The 11,311-nt window shown below is 45.1% G+C and overlaps 2 protein-coding genes and 1 non-coding gene across 4 annotated transcripts; all 3 read left to right on the forward strand.

Moving 5' to 3' along the window:
* The first annotated feature begins 20 nt into the window (after positions 1–20).
* Positions 21–7,166, forward strand: UPF3B (UPF3B regulator of nonsense mediated mRNA decay). Of its 2 annotated transcripts, XM_005484437.4 has the most exons (10): positions 24–286; positions 496–602; positions 715–821; positions 1,552–1,650; positions 1,998–2,108; positions 2,805–2,848; positions 3,424–3,612; positions 4,106–4,257; positions 4,949–5,261; positions 6,085–7,166. In XM_005484437.4, the coding sequence occupies exons 1-10, from the start codon at positions 107–109 to the stop codon at positions 6,229–6,231; spliced, it is 1,449 nt and encodes a 482-aa protein (XP_005484494.1). In that variant the 5' UTR covers positions 24–106; the 3' UTR covers positions 6,232–7,166. The 2 variants fall into 2 exon arrangements, with proteins under 2 accessions (XP_074407609.1, XP_005484494.1); XM_074551508.1 differs by lacking the exons at positions 4,106–4,257; positions 6,085–7,166 and having other exon boundaries at positions 21–286; positions 4,949–5,114.
* Positions 7,141–9,119, forward strand: RPL39 (ribosomal protein L39; the record flags this gene model as incomplete). The annotated part of the gene is made up of 3 exons (XM_074551755.1): positions 7,141–7,305; positions 7,504–7,607; positions 8,819–9,119. Coding segments are annotated over 3 exons (318 nt in total), but the record flags the coding sequence as incomplete, so codon positions are not given.
* LOC113458956 (small nucleolar RNA SNORA69) lies at positions 8,571–8,702 on the forward strand. Its single transcript, XR_003379716.2, has one exon. It is a non-coding gene; the product is annotated as a small nucleolar RNA SNORA69 (small nucleolar RNA).
* Positions 9,120–11,311: the final 2,192 nt, after the last annotated feature.

The raw sequence follows: 11,311 nt of genomic DNA on the forward strand, positions 1-11,311 counted from the left end.
CGGCGAAGGCAGCGGCGCCTTTAAGGCGCAGTCTCGCGAGAGACGGCGGTGACTGGGTGCGCGCGGCGCAGCCCGGGCCGGAGTCAGGATCGGGATCGGGATCGGGATGAAGGAGGACAAGGAGAACGCCAGGCCCAAGGAGCGGCGCGGGGCCTCCGCCGGGCCGAGCGTTCTGCTGCCCGCGGGACCGGGCTCGGGCCCCGCTGCCGGCACGGACGGCAGAGCCGGCACGGCCGAGCTCGATCGCCTGGAGCGGCCCAAGGACAAGAAGGAGACGCTCAGCAAGGTGGGGCCTGCGCGCTGCCGGGAACGGCGCCCTCCCCGGTAACGGGGCTCACCCTCTGTAACGGGCCCCTCCTCCCTCTGTAACGGGACCTTGCCCCGCTAACGGGCCGCTTGCGGGGCCCTCCTGGGACGGGACGTGTCGGGGAGGCGCGGTAATGACTCGTCCCGGGCGCTGCCGCCGCCCTGAGCGCCGCTCCTGCCGTGCCGCAGGTGGTGATCCGCCGGCTGCCGCCCAGCCTGACGAAGGAGCAGCTGGAGGAGCACCTGCAGCCTCTGCCCGAGCACGACTACTTCGAGTTCTTCGCCAACGACTCCAGGTACGGCCGCCTGCCCGGTCCGGGCGCTGCCGGGAGCCGCCGCTACCGCCAGCCGGGCCGCAGTGGCGCCGCCGCCTCGTCAGCGCAGCGCTCTCGGTTTGTGTCTCTGCAGCTTGTACCCGCACATGTTCTCCAGAGCCTACATCAACTTCAAGAACCAGGAAGACATCGTCCTCTTCAGGGATCGCTTCGACGGCTACGTTTTTGTCGATCACAAAGGTAAGTGAACGGCTCTCGATGGATGCTGCTGCTTCCCTGCTGTCTGTGCTGTGCGCTGCCTGAGTTTTGGAGGGGTGGGTGTGAGCAGCCACAGTCTGACTTGTTTGGGTTTAGTGCCTCCAGAACAGTTCCACTACCTCTAGAAATACGTGCATACATAGATCTGATAACATCTAAGTCCTTTAAATGAGCTGGTTTGCAGTGTAACAGCACACTGTGTTTGCCATACCCAGCTGCATTCATGCAGCCATAAATGTAGTGTTCTTGTCAGAAGATAAAGTTTTAAAGCCTGCTTGTAATATGTTGCATTGTACTATACTTTGTCAAAAATTGAGATTTGCCTCAGTTGTATTAACTTAAAATATTCTTTCTTGCACAATGAATGTAGAGGCTGTAGGATGAGGCCATTACATGGTGTGGTGCTGCTGAGGTGTGGAACTGACAGTCATGGGCAGTCTTAAATCTAGTATGTCCTTCTTGTCAGCCTGTGAGTTTGCTGGTTTATTAGTATAGTGACAGTGTTAAGGTAATGAATTCTGCTCTCTGTAGAGTGGTTTATTTTTTTATTAAATGGTTTTCTAAATACAATGATGTTTTTATGCTGTGTAAGTAGTCTCTTCTAGTATTGCATATTTCTTGTGAGACTTACCTTTCTGCTTTAGATATGGACAATATAATCGAATTTATATCTGTTTCATCTTTATTTTAATGTATTTTTTTCTCTCAACAGGTCAGGAATATGCTGCCATAGTTGAGTTTGCACCTTTCCAAAAAGCTGCAAAAAAGAAGAGTAAGAAAAAGGATGCCAAAACTGGAACTATTGAAGATGGTATAACAGCAAGCTAGTTTGTTTTTGCATGTGTAGACTTGTAACTCTTAGCAGTAATTTAAATGTAATGTTTTTACTGTGACACTATAGTTCCACCAATAGAATGTTTGCTTAATTATATGTGAAGTTTATGAGCACTGCTTTGTCAGCTAGAAATCTATTAAATATGATTGTCCCAAACAAAGATAATACAGCAGCTCATTTGAGCTGCTAACTTATGCAAAGGTGGCATATAAACAACCCAGCTGAAGTAAATGTAACTGAGCAGTGCATCATGTAAATACTTTTCATGCTACAGTATCTCTTCTTTTTTTCCCCTCCCCTTTTTTCCCTTCTCTTCTGTGTAGATCCAGAATACAAGAAGTTTTTGGAAAGTTACAGTGCAGATGATGAAAAATTAACCTCCACTCCTGAAACTTTGTTGGAGGAAATAGAGGCAAGAAACAAAGAGCTAATAGGTATGGAAATCTATGTACTATAGTTACATTTTCCTAGATCACAAAGAAACAAATATGTTTTGTAATTTGAAGCTCAGCCTGGAGGAGACTGAATTCTTTTGTGTGCCTGCTTACTATTTGTTAAACATTTAGGCTAGTATTATTGTGTATTTTGTTTTGTTCCCATGCTCTAAATTCTTCTGTAGGCACAGGGTTTAGATGACAAAGTTCTTTCCTGTTGCAGATGTTTGTTAGGCAGAGCAGGCTGTGGAGTGGCTGCATTTCAGTGAGATGCAGTGGTGTTTAATGCACAGTGCTGTGATCAGTGGTGTTCCATGCAGGCACAAGTTAAGAGATAGTGTGGTTGGGTAAAATACCACCAAAAAATGACCAGGTTGCTCTTTTTAAGTATCTTACAGGGATCTCTTTAAAAATGAGAGTGTCTGGAAAAAGCCTAATGCAGACTGAATGTAGAGATAGATGTAAGGGATATCCTATCAATATCCTAAAGAAATTTATAGAATCCTAATAGTTGCCACTGTTTGGAGATAGGTTTGGAATTTTTGTGTCACTGCTGTGTTGCTGTGTATGAGAGAAGGGGAATGTAGATGACAGGCAGGGCAATGTGTAAGGCTGCTTCTCTGTATAGAGCTCTGTTGTAGGTATTGCAGTATTGGATAAGGCAAGATGTTTATATTTGTTTTATCTGTTCTCCAGCTAAAAAGACTACTCCTTTATTGAACTTCTTGAAAAATAAACAGGTAAGACTTACCTCCAGAATTTTCTTGTTATTTGCAAGTACAATTTGCTCATTGTATGTTGATACATTTCTGCCCTTCCTTTTGAAGAAGGAGCTTTTGACCCAACTTGTCAACTTCTGGTTCATATATTTTAAAGGAGTAGAGTGTTGGAATGGTGGTGCTTTGTGTACATTCTGATCACAGCAAAACACCTCTTTTTGCATTGGCAAAACAGATTCCATTGTAGTGCTTCCATTTTTTGTGCAATATGGCTGAGGTCCTTGTAGATGATCTTTCTCCTAGCACATAATGTTATTTGATCTTCTAGCAATGGAGAAACTCAGAGGTGGGGCAGATTTAATTAAAATTTTAATGATAAAGGCTGAGCCTAGTGATGTATTTGAGTTTTTTAAGACAGTACAAATTAAGGCTCATGAGTGAAAAAAAATACTGCTGCAACATGTTCAGGTTCACAACAACAGACATGACAGGACTTTTTTATAATAGAGGCAGCATTGAGGTGTGAGTTGTTTGATGGCTTAAAGAGATGTTTTCTGCTGTGGAGGGACACTTTGTCTTTGTTTTTGCATACACAGAGACTGAGAGAAGAAAAAAGAGAGGAGAGGAGGAGGAGAGAATTAGAAAGAAAAAGACAAAGAGAAGAAGAAAGAAGAAAATGGAAAGAAGAGGAGAGAAGGAAGAGAAAAGAAGCAGAAAAATTGAAGAAAGTAGACAGATGCCCAGAAAAAGAAAGAGACAGATCAAAAGAAGAACCAAAGATTAAGGTCTAGAACAGTTCTTTATTATAAACTGTTACACTCCCTTTCCCCTATTATTTGTATATCAGTCTCAAAATGTACTTTGGGTATTGTGTGAAGAATCATATGAGTTTGGTGTTAGTAAATGACCAATTTTTTGTAATATTCAGTAGCAGGCATTGTAAAGGTTTACATGCTGTAATGTTTCATAGTAATATTTAAAGTTTTTGTCATGTGACTGTTGTACATGCTGCGGTAAACAGGATTGTGAATTCACTATGGAATGGAGACTATTTTTAAGCTTTCTAAAACAGCCTGGTTTAGGAGAAAAATCCTAGTCTGCTCTGTGAATAATGCTTACTCATACACTCCAGCTTTTAGAAATACTGTGATTTGCAGTAATATTTCTTTAATGTTTACTTCTTACTGGCCTGTGGTTCCTTTGATGCAATTTCGGTGTTGTGCCAGACAATATGTGTTAGAGTGAGCTTTTTAGTTGAGACTTCTGTTTCCTTTGTAGCTACTTAAGAAGCCTGAAAAAGATGAAAAAGACTTGGAGAGAAAAGAAAAGTCCAAGAAACTGGAAAGAGAGACTCTGAGGGAGGAAAAAAATGCGAGTAGTGCATCTGCCAAACGATCTGATGGGGAGACAAAAGAAGAGAAGGCAAAAAAGTATTCTAGTACTTGCTATAAATATATATGTATCTATAACTTGTTTCCTGATTGTACTGAGGCTTAGGCTGCTCTGCCATGACCATATTTTGAAATTCCTTTCAAATGCTTTTTCTCATATAAGGCATGAGCTGTGTTCTCTGTGCCAGTGCACATCCTCATGATTACAGAAAGCTCTGTGATTTACGTGGAAATTCTTCATTAGTGGACAGATTTTAATGTTTTTACAACTTATTATAGGAACTCCACTAAGGAAGCCTGTGTGCAGGTGAATGCAGCAGGCTGTGAGCACTCTCCTTGCAGTGAGATAATTATTATAACCATGGCAAGAGGAGAGGTGTTCTCCAGTTACCAGTTCCTCTAATTCTTGTAAAAAGTCAAAGTGGAAAATGTAATTCTCAACAGCTCCATGATCTGTTTGAGGTTCAGTTCTGCCATGTGAGAAATACAGATAAGACAGACAAATTCAGATGTTTTTTCAAAGCCAGAAGAGACTAGGCTGGGAAGCTCTAGTGGTCAGTGTCCTCTCTGGCTGTCGTGCATGACTTGGGCTATCACAGCCTCCCAAGAGCTCCCTAGTACCTGCCAGTGTGTCATCTTCCTATTGCACATTTACACCACTATTACATTGATCTCCCAGCTCTGTTTGATGAATCTTTTGAGCTTAATTTTCAGTTTTGTTTTCATACAGATCAGAAGATGAGTGTGTAAAGGACTACAGGGACCGAGATAGAGATTTTGACAGAGACAGAGAATATGAGAGAGCACAGAGAGAGAGACTGAGGCGCCAAGAAGAGGAGCGTCGGAGGCAGAAAGAGCGCTATGAGAAAGAGAAGGTTTTTAGAAGAAAAGAGGAAGAGGTGAAAAAGGAGAGAGACTTACTCAGAGAAAAGGGAAAGAAAAGTGATCTTACAGACTTTACCAGCAGCACGGACAAATCTGAGAAAGTAACCAAAGACGATAAAAAAGAGGATACAATTAAGAGGGATCGTATCAGAAACAAGGTGCTGGATTTCTTTAAATTCATGTGTTGATTCTTAGGGGTCTGTGGTTTTTAGGATAAAAGCACTTTAAGGAAATAACCATATGGTTTCTCTGTTGAAACTTCTCCCAGTTCTGCAGCAAATGCTGCCATTGCTAGAAATGTGCACTAAAATTTGCTTAACAGTGGTATTTCTTATCACTATATAAGAACTAATTCAAGAAAACATGGGTTAAGTTGTAAGACACTGATCCCTTTTTTATTTGCTGACTTGTGCCATAGGCTATCTCTTTAAGGTGTTGGCAGAGTATCAGTAATCTGTGTCTGCTGATCTTATGATGCCTGAAAATGCATCTCAGAGTGGGAGTGTGATTGAACAGGTTCCTTAAAATAGGAAACTGTAACTTGCAGAATATGACATGTGCTCTAGGTTCAGGAAATAATGTCTTGAGTGTAATTTCATGTACTCTACAAACTCTGTTTTTGAAATATCTCTGTGCTTGTTTTCTGTATCACTTAAGACATTGTCAGGTCCAAACGAAACTCAAGGTTTTGAAACTTTGGCCTCTCTGCTGAGAGGATATGAGCTGAACTCAACAGGAAACTCGTTACAAATAACCTCAACTCTGAGCAGTGTTCATTGTGGTTTGAACAGGGATGTTGCTTTTCAACAGAGACAACCTTGATTTGGGACAATTGAAGTTACTTTGCCACCACTGTGGCATAATTAAACTTAGCCTGAAAAGTTTGAATTTGAGCCATTTCTAATACCATAGAAATGATGCCATAATAACCCTGAGAGCAGGGAGTTCTGAAAGAATCTAAATAGTTTTGATTTATTTCAGGATCGCCCAGCAATGCAGCTGTACCAGCCCGGAGCCCGAAGCCGGAGCAGATTGTGTCAGTATGAAGACAATGCTGCAAAACCCCCAGATCAGGGAGTGGAAAAGAAACAAGAGGGTGAGAGCAGTCACACGAAGGAAGAGGAGTGACTGATGTGCCAGCCTTATGTGTTCTGACTGTCTGTGCAGCCAAAGAGCATGTACTACGCAATCCAGAAGTGCCTTCGGAGCGAACAAGGAACAAAGGAAGAAAAGGGGGCATTGTGCTGTTGGATGTTTCTGGTTAAAGAAACTCAGTTGTAGATTCCAAATTTGAAATGTGTTCTCATTGTAATATTTTCAGTTATTTGAACTTATTTTCCCAGCATCTAACTACAGCAGAGAAGAGAATCTTTGCGAAATAGAAAGACTTTTGGCCTTAAGTTTGATAATAAATCAGTTGTGGTCAGGAGGGAATGACACCTGGATCAAAAGCCAGAGCTCTACTCTAAGGCAATTAGAGCCAGTGTTGGATGCACTTAAGCAGAGCAAGCTCGGAGTTGCCTGGAGTTAACACAGGTGTTGCTGTGTCCTGTGGCGCTCCTGCGGGAGGCAGTGAAAGCTGAAGTGTGTCAGTCTAGCACTGAGACACAAACACAGGCTGGGGCTGTTGAGGTACCAGTGGGTAGGAGCCTTTTGGCACGCAAGGAGCAGAACATAGTAACCATGTTAGGGAGGGAGAGACCGTCCTCTTCAGTGGTTCTCTGGATAAAGTAACTTAAGTTGGAGTGTATGAATAAGCTGGCTTAATAGTTGAATATGACTTGAAAAATTTTCATGTAAAGTCTCCCTACATTGAAATGCTTATTTTTCATCAAATGTAGCTGGTTTGGGCATCCTGTTCTTTTCCAGCATCTTCCCTTCACTCAAGTCTGAAAAGTTTCTGAACTCCTGCCCTCTCGGAACTGTTGCCTCTTCCCTCATGACTTGAAGTATTGTTTTACAGCCCAGAACGGGACTTCGCCAGTAGCAGGTCCTCCCAAGCTAGCGAATTTTAGCCATAGCTGTTTTTTGTACTAAATCCAAATAAACTCGCACAAACTTGCTGGGCCGCCGCCGTCCCTCTGTGCGTGCGGGGCTGCCGGGCCGGCAGGGGGCGCTGCGCCCGCGCCGCCGCCGCCGCTCCGCCCTTTCCGCCTCCTCGGACGCCGCCATCGCCGGGACGCTGCACCGCTCCGCGCCATGGTGAGACATCCACCGCCATCCGCGCCCTCCCGCCGCGCCCCGAGCCCTCTCCCCGAGGCCGCTGCGCTCGGGGGTCCCGGCGGGCGGGCCGCGGGGCGGAGGGAGCGGGAGGGAGCCGGGGGCGGCGTTCCCGGCTGGCCGAGGCCTGGCGGCTGGGCCGGGGCTGGGTGAGGCACTGACCGCTGCGCTCTCTTGCAGTCGTCGCACAAGACGTTCAAGATCAAGCGCTTCCTCGCCAAGAAGCAGAAGCAGAACCGGCCCATCCCGCAGTGGATTCGCATGAAAACCGGCAATAAGATCAGGTGAGGAGCTCGGCCGGGGCTTCTGAGGAGCTGCAGCCGGGCGGCCTGGGCGGGCCGGGCCGAGGGCGGGAGCTGCTGGCGCTTGTGCCGGCCAAGGCGCTGTTTGTGCCCGGGAGGCCCTGCAGGGATGGGAGGGCAGCCGAGGCTTCCGTGCCATTTTTTTCTGTAGTGGTTTTGCACCGGTGCTCTGCAGGTATCTACACACGTTCAGCAGTGGTATATGTAAAGTGAAAAGCTGAACTGTACGTGTGGATGATTTATTCCAGATTTTGTTCCCTGATAGCTTCTCTGTTCCTGACGTTCCCCTTCCCAGTTCCTGTTTTTTCTCATAGCTGCCCCTCTGGGCTCCTGTATTTTCAAGGAATGGGTCCTGAGCATAGGTGCTCTGAGATTCAGGGAGCAACAAAGGAAGCAAAGGACTTGTTGGGTGTATGGGAAGTCAGATTGATAGTATGAAATGCTTGGCACCTGACTGTAGAATTAATTTGTCTTAGTTCTTTGCTTTCCTGTTGTATTTGTTCTCGAGTGCTTAGGGAAATGCTGAGTGCTGTGACACACTGGGTGCACATGTGGCATGCATGGTCATGCCTGTCCAAGCCCTCTGGTTGAAAACCACAGCATATTTTTATTTCACACACACCTTCATGTGGGCTTTTGAAGGCAGCAGAATTCCCTCTTTCTCTTTTAGTCCTAAGCAGTGAGGAGAACAGCAGCAGCAGCAGCACTGGCTGGCACAGGCAGTGACCCAGCACAATTGCTAGTTTCTGTTCTGTAGCTGCTCCCAGCTTGTTTCTAGGTGGGATCAGTGGTTCTTGCACTCAGCTGGATGCTTGTCTGCCACGTGCCAGGTTCTGTTTCAGCTGAATTGCAGTTCTCTGAAATACTTGACCATAGGAAAAAATCATGGATTTTTGTCTCCTGGCTTGAGCAGCTGGGCCATGGGTTCTGTCCAAGCTTTGTGTTAAAGCAGGCTGCAATTGCAGTGCTTCCTGCTGTGGGAGTGCTGCCATTTTCCTGCTGAGAGCAACTCTGTTAACACTGTCTGTGCTTTCACCCACACAGTGGTGAAAGCATTTGTTCTTAACATGGACAGGTACATGCTCAGAAATTAATGTGCTTTCATGGAGAAGACTTCTTCCATGTGCTGTTCTGCTTTCATGTTTAACTAGTGTGTATGTGCACTTTGCTAATTCACTCTGCTTTTGTTTTAGGTACAACTCCAAAAGGAGGCACTGGAGGAGGACCAAACTGGGCTTGTAAGAGAGACTGTCCCAGGAGCTCTAATGAACATTGGTCTTTCTGTGTCAGATCCATAACAGCCTCAAGTCATTCCTTCTGTGGTGCTGGAGTGCAGTCCCCAGTGTGGGGTTTTTATAAGCTGGTCTGGGATTTGGATGTTAACTGGGAAAATCTTTGTATCTGAAACATGGAGACTGTGTTCTATTAGTGTTCTTTCAGGCATCACCATGAGCATTGGCACTGCACAGGCTTACTAATAAATATGGACCTGAATGACTTTGGTTTTGGAAATTATTTCACGAGGAAGTGGTGGGATTGTAACAATCAAATTAATGGTAATATTGGTTATATTCTCACTTAATATGAGGAACCTTGGTAGCTGTTCAGGTAGAGTAGGCTCTGTCTTCCTTTTCACTGACTGTAAACCTTCAGGAGCAAAATACCAATTTTTAAAAAAGTCAAAATCAGACCTGAAGAAAATCTCTTGCAAAATGCAGTACTGTAGAGTGCAGTGCATAATGTCTGTGTACTCCCTAGAATATTAAATAATATGAGTTTTGTTCAGGAGTCTGGGTTGGTTTGATAAGCTGCACCTGTGGCTGGTGTTGATTTATTAAAAACATTCTCAGCAGACAGGTAGAAATTTAAGATGGGTTTCAAAGGGAGAGTTTGCAGCTGTTTAAAAAAGGGGAGAGGAAAAAGGGGCTTAAGGGTCTCTGGCACTCCAGCTCCCCTGTGCTGGTATTCTCTGCTGGGGCCTGTGAAATCAGTTTACTGCAGGGAGGTGGAGGAGGAGCTGTGGCTCTGCACCCAGTCCTCTCTGTTCACTGCTCTGAGCTGGGGTGGCTGCTCTGCTCAGCAGGAAATCCCTGCTGCTGTGAGCCTGTCCTGGGCTGTGGCCAAGCCCATCCTGACACTGGGGGCTGCCAAGGTGCTGCTTCATTCCTGAATTCAGCCTCAGCCCGTGGATCTGTCCTGAGAGGCAGTTCCTGAGGAAGCTTCAGGCTGCCATGCCTGCTGGGTTGCTGCTTTTCACACTGAGGGTAAATAGATTTATGTCTTTTGCATTGCAACTCTGAGCAAATAACTGGGTGCAGCATGTGCCAAACAGGAAAATGCTCAGAGAAATACACATCTCACTCAGAGGTCATGAGGTGCCTCCTTCCTAAGGGGTGCTGCAGGGTTCTGTAAGTCAGGGTGAGCAAGGCTGGGATTTTTACCAACTTCAGGATACTTCAGCGGTATCCTCCAGCTCCTTATCCTGTCTGGAAAGAGTCTGGGCTCCATCATCAGGGGGAAGCAGTAAGTCATGCAGCAGGAAAGCAGCAAACAGCAGTGCCAGAGGTGTTGGAACAGAGGCTCGTGTACTGCAGCCGCTCTGACCTCAATGATTTTTAAAGCTTTTCTGCACTCTTTGAAGTGAGCGTTCAGGAAATAACAGCACTGCTGAGGACTGGAGTTCTGCCTTGGCATCCAGCTTACCTCCTCCAGCCTCCACATCACTGCTGGCAGGCAAAGCTGCTCACAGAGTTTCTCTGCAATTGTGTCTATGGGGATCTGGCTGAGGAGGAAAACAGCAATTTTATGGGCTTGAGAATGGAAAGAGACAGTTTTTTCCATGGCATTTGTGGGAAAACTTTCCTGAGCAACAGACTGGACAATTTATTACTATTTATTAGAAAGTTTCCCTATTACTATCATGACTAATACTTTTATTAGGTGGAAGTAGCTTCTACTAAGGAACTGTTTTGGAAAATAACTCCTTGTATTATTTTCCCTGTTTGAATCTGCTTTTAAAGCTGGACATTAAGGGATAACACAAAGTTAATTTAGTACAAATTGAACTTGGGTTAAAATCAATCCTCTGCAGAACCTTAACCAAACAAATATCTCTGGGTTTGAATGTTTTCTGTTGTCTGTGGCAGCTCTCTTTGCCCTCTCCTCCCTGTGAGAGGGGATCAGGAATCTCTGCAGAACTGAGCTAACACATGAAAACAGACATCAACAGAAGCTTTAAAGAGGAAAAAAAATTTGGATATTGTAGTCCATTGATTTTGGTGGATATGCTTTGTTTTCCAAGTGAAAAGCAAAGTTGGAGCTGATTGTATACTTGAGGAATATTTTTCTAAACATGTCTGTGTATCCAAATCAGCTGCCTTTCTGTAGGTGTGAAAATGAACCGAGTGAGACAAAGGGGTGGCTCACTGGAAGGAGATTTTTTTTTTTGCTCAGTGGAAAGGGATCCACCCAGGGCAGGGGGTGACATGGTGAGGATGTCGTAACACATCTAGAGAAGCAGAGTTCTGGTTCTGCTCTGAAGTCCCCACCTAATTTGTCTCAGCACAGAATACTGGGTCAAACCCATGACCAAAGGATGAGGGCAAAAGCTTTCTTTAGGGGGTTTTGGTTATCTCTCAACAGGAGGTAATAACTGAAAATCATGTTGTGGTATTTAGGTGCAGCAT

This window comes from Zonotrichia albicollis, chromosome 14 (genome assembly GCF_047830755.1).
Source record: "Zonotrichia albicollis isolate bZonAlb1 chromosome 14, bZonAlb1.hap1, whole genome shotgun sequence".
In the NCBI taxonomy this organism is placed as follows: domain Eukaryota; kingdom Metazoa; phylum Chordata; class Aves; order Passeriformes; family Passerellidae; genus Zonotrichia; species Zonotrichia albicollis.